This window comes from Nuphar pumila, chromosome 10 (assembly GCF_984573655.1).
Source record: "Nuphar pumila chromosome 10, dmNupPumi1.hap1.1, whole genome shotgun sequence".
Taxonomy (NCBI): domain Eukaryota; kingdom Viridiplantae; phylum Streptophyta; class Magnoliopsida; order Nymphaeales; family Nymphaeaceae; genus Nuphar; species Nuphar pumila.
The window spans coordinates 5,565,720-5,570,252 of NC_143258.1; the positions used below are offsets into that span (position 1 = coordinate 5,565,720).

The 4,533-nt window shown below is 40.2% G+C and overlaps 1 protein-coding gene across 2 annotated transcripts; it reads right to left on the reverse strand.

Annotated features, from left to right (window-relative positions):
* Nucleotides 1-2,588: 2,588 nt before the first annotated feature.
* LOC149823337 (uncharacterized) lies at nucleotides 2,589-4,318 on the reverse strand. Of its 2 annotated transcripts, none has more exons than XM_090020029.1 (2): nucleotides 3,137-4,318; nucleotides 2,589-2,946 (listed from the first exon to the last, which is right to left on the reverse strand). In XM_090020029.1, exons 1-2 carry the CDS (start codon nucleotides 4,025-4,027, stop codon nucleotides 2,725-2,727), a joined length of 1,113 nt encoding a protein of 370 aa, XP_089876155.1. In that variant the 5' UTR covers nucleotides 4,028-4,318; the 3' UTR covers nucleotides 2,589-2,724. The 2 variants fall into 2 exon arrangements, with proteins under 2 accessions (XP_089876155.1, XP_089876154.1); XM_090020028.1 differs by having other exon boundaries at nucleotides 2,589-2,952.
* Nucleotides 4,319-4,533: the final 215 nt, after the last annotated feature.

Consider the following 4,533-nt stretch of genomic DNA (forward strand, 5'->3'; position numbering starts at 1 on the left):
CGGGGATGGACGCACACTTTTCCCCGCCCGGCTTTGTCCCCGCCCCGACCACTTTTCCCCGCAATATCTCCGCCCCGCCCCGCCTCATCCCCGTTTGAACCGAGGATGGAGGACATGAAACGGGGATGAAGGCGGGGATGGAGGATAAAATCCATTCCCCACCGGGGATGGAGGCGGGGGTGGAGACCTTGTCCCCCCGCCCCGCCCGACTGCCATCCCTACTTGGCAGCTTTACCTAAAAAGCAAACATTTATTTTTCTAGAAGCACACTTTCCAAGGAAAACGCCTATGCTATTAAGTAGCTTCCAGCAACCATTGTCACTTTTGCTTGGCCCTTCTCACAAGCATCAGATTCACATGAGAATCAGATGCATGTGAATCTTATTCAAACCTATCAATATGGGATTCACATTGGTTTATGTGTAAATGGTATTTAAATGTGAATCTTTTACTCACATTGGTCATCGAGTAATTTTCACATGTTTGCAACACCAATGCATAAATCACATTCAAATGCCAATGGAAATTTGATTTACTGGGATTCTAAAAGAGGGTTCCTATCAAACCAAACATGTAAATCACCTTTTGGAAGGTGAGATGCACTAAGAGCCCGTTTGCATGTCACGAACTCGGTAACAAATATCGCGAGATTTATGAAAATCTTGCGATAAATGGCAAATTCTTGTGAGATTTATGAAAAAACATAAATACCATGATTTAAACACAATATTTACATTTTAAATAGCTATTTATCGTGAAAAAACCATGTGTTTTTAATTTTAAATATTTTTTATTAATATTTTTTTTTTATAAAAAATTTCCCTTAAAACCTCCACTTGAAATGAGAGGGTAGTAAAATTTTCTTTCAAGCTAACATCTCATTCATCCTTGGTAAAATCAAGTCCACCACCACGTGAGAAAGTGGTCAAGTCTGCCTAGGGAGTCCTAAAATTTCATTTCTTGAGTACTACTCAATGTAATAAAATAGTTCCATACAGTCCATTATGTAATATTCTGCCATCAATGCATATTGCTCATTTAATTTGTAATTTGCAGTCCATTATTTAATATTTTATCATCAATGTATATTATTGCTCAATTTGTAATTTAAATGGTCACGAGAGCGTCAAGTCTTTTTTGTGGGACCCACCATGACACTTCCCATCCCTAGCCCGTGATTCACTCTTCCTAACATCATTATTCCATGGTGGTGTGCAGTACAGAAAATTCTGAAAAGGCTGCCTACCTGATGATGCTAGGACAAGATAACAAAGGAGAAGAAAATAAGGGTAATTTACAGAGAGGCACCCAAAGTATGACAAATTTACATTTAAGGCTTCAGGTTTGAAATATTTAAGATAAAACCCTTCACCTTTTAAGAAATTATTCAGATGGTTGGCCATTTTTTTTTTTTTTTGGCTAAGCTGAGGAAAAACCCGGTTTTGATCCAACCCCAGCAGCACATAAGCACTCACAATATGATTCGAACTCATAATGAGAGGTTAGCACCACCTTAGAATTCTGTGCTAAAAAAAGTTTTATTTTTTTGTTGCTTGTGAAATATTGCTGAAAAAAGATTCACTTTTCAAATAGAACCTTAGTTCAAGGTACTATTTCTTTGAGTTATAAATAAATAATAATAAAAAATTCCCATACATAGGCTCCTCTACCTAAATTGCCAAGGAAATAAGGGCAAGCATAGGTCATGAGTTTGGAAAACCATTAGAGCAGAAGCCTTCTTTAAGTGTCAGTTAACAAAGTAGGCCTCCATCTCTGCACGGGGATGGATTTTAACCTCCACCCCTGCCTTCATCCCCATTTCAAGTCCTCCATCTCCGGTTCAAACACGGGCGAGACAGGGCGGGGCCCCGTTTCCCCTCGGTCTATAGTCATCCCTTAAAGGATTGAGGATGGGGCAGGGCGGGGATGGGGACGGGGCGGGAGAAAGTGTAAGTCCATCCCCGCCTCCATCCCCGCATGGGGATAGATTTTAACCTTCATCCCCGCCTCCATCCCCGGTCCAAACGGGGCAAGGTGGGGCGGGCCTAGTTGTCCCCCGGGCCTAGTTGTTTAAAATTTGATAAAATGACAGTAGAGGTTCAAATCTCGTGGGCGTCACTCCCTCCATAAGCCCAAGCTTGGGTAGAGGGGTGAGCCCTCAGAGTTTTACGCAGACATGAACAGAGGGGCGGCTTCTCCGAGTGAAAGAAAGAGTATAAAATGATCAAAATCAAATATAGGAATAGATGTGTCATGTAAGACATTTTTATCATTTGAATTTTACATAAATGGGAGGGACAATTTTGTCTGTCAGGCTGATCAGTTTGAGATTTTAACTTTTTTTTTTTCAGGAAAATATTTGAAATGAAATCTCCCTCAACCAATACTTAGTTGATTATGACCGCCCTGAACAAAACAAAAGATTCACATGCAGGAAGAAGATTAACAGCAACTCTATTTGTCTCCAAATAGCCAAAACGGATACAAAAGTCAAAAACTAGTTAGAAGATACTGCTCAAAATGCCCCTTCTTTTGGCCAATAGAGTGTGAAGAACCTTATTAATTTATGAGTGTTTTTTATGCTAGAGTTCAAAGCTCAAAGAACAAAGTATATATATTTACAGTAAAAACCATATGAAGACAAGTCTCACTGAACCTTTCAAAAAAACAAGTCTCTAAAAAATAGAAACAAGGGGGTTCCATGAATTCAAAAATCAAACAATATTAGTTTCTTTTGAGAATTGGAAGCCCCATCTCCATGGCATTGGGGATGATGATGATGGAAGATGTATAAAGCAATATGAAGAGAAGACCAGCTGCCAAGAGAACCAGTTTAACAGACTCGAGCCCAGAAATTAATTCCTGTGAATGACGATGCTTCCTGAACACCTCTTGCATTATGAGCTTTCCATTTTGGTATTCAGAGAAATAAGAATCTGAGCTTGGCTTCATCTCCATACAAAAAACAGTGGAGAAACAAAGGAAAATCCATAATGTCAAAGCCATTAAATTTCATTAGGCATCATTAAATATAACAAACAAACAGATTAATCCCATTCTTGAGATGTTAATGGAACATGTTTTTTTTGGTAACTGGTTTTGTATTTGCTGGTGGAGAGGATTGCAATGGGAGTACCTGTGCAGACCCAGAAGGGGTTTGCTGAACATGCTGGTTCTCTGCACTTTTGTTGATGATGATGGTAATAAAAGACCCTTCTTCCTCATTTGCTTGAACCCCAGGTGATGGACCAGAAAAACTATTGGGATTGTTCACCTTCTCCTCTGAAACAAACCCACAATTTCTTTGAATCTTCTGAGCTTCCAAGAGTCTTTGGTTGAGTTTTTCCTCTGCATCCCTCAAGAACTTGAATTTTGGAGGTGGGGATGATCTCAACCTGTTGAGCTCCCCTTCTATGCTCAACTCAAATAGTGGGTTGAACCCATTTGAAAATGGGAATTTGGGGTGATGGTAATCCATGGGAGTGAGAGGGGGAGTGAAAAATTGAGGAGAGGAAAGTGGGGTAGCAAATGGGGTCTCAACAGCAACTAGAAGATCACCCAAACTTTTTGATCTAGACCCTTTTCTGCTCCTCCCACACCTTGATCTCCCATCTTCAGATTCCAAATCTTCCTTGGTCTCCTCTTTGATGGTGAAGAGAAACCTGGGAGGACCAGATAGATGGTGAAGCCTCATGATCTCACATTCAATACCATCTTCCCCAAAAGGGTTGAGAAGCAGATCCTTGCCTGAACCTGATTGCTGGTTCTCTTCATGTAGGATGTGGGCACCCTGGTTTCTCACTGAACAGCAAATCTCTTGTGGGTTTAGTGCAGTTGAACTCAAAGAAGGTTTCTTCCTGCAGAGGAGATAAAAGAGCTCCCTTGCAGAGCTGCTGTACTCATCCTCAATCTCCCTGTTCAGCCTCTTCTTCCACCACAGAACATAGTAGAGCTCAGCTAACAGAGCCAAAAGGAGACATCCAAACACAAGACTCAAACCAATACCCAAACTACTCAAAGACCTCATCTTTTTTTCAAACTTATCTACAAAACCACCAACCTGAAAAAAAATCTCATCTTTTCTCTCTTGAATCAAAGACCCCGGTACTGCAGAAAGAAGTCATATTCACATCCAGAAAACAACCATGTTGATAAATATAGAAGAAAAAGCCATATTGACCACATAAACAAAATATTTAGAGGCTTCCAAGATCAAACTTCCCTGAAATATCTTCAAAACATAGCAGAACTCATGAGGACCTCACTTTTTTGGATATGTGAGCCGTTGCTCTGAAATTTTTTGTGGTTGGCAGAAGAAAACCACCATAATGATATTTTCATGATGTCCCCGGGAGTATGGCAGAAGGGATTATCTTTAGGTGGTGGTTTTGATGAAGGCAAGGAAATGGGGGTACCGTTGGAAAAGTCACATCGATGGTTGTTCACATGGTCCTCAAAAAGGAAGAAAAAACGCAATTTTTCTCAAAGCAAATGTCAAAGGATTAACATAAAATTTAGAATTAGTTGTCTTTC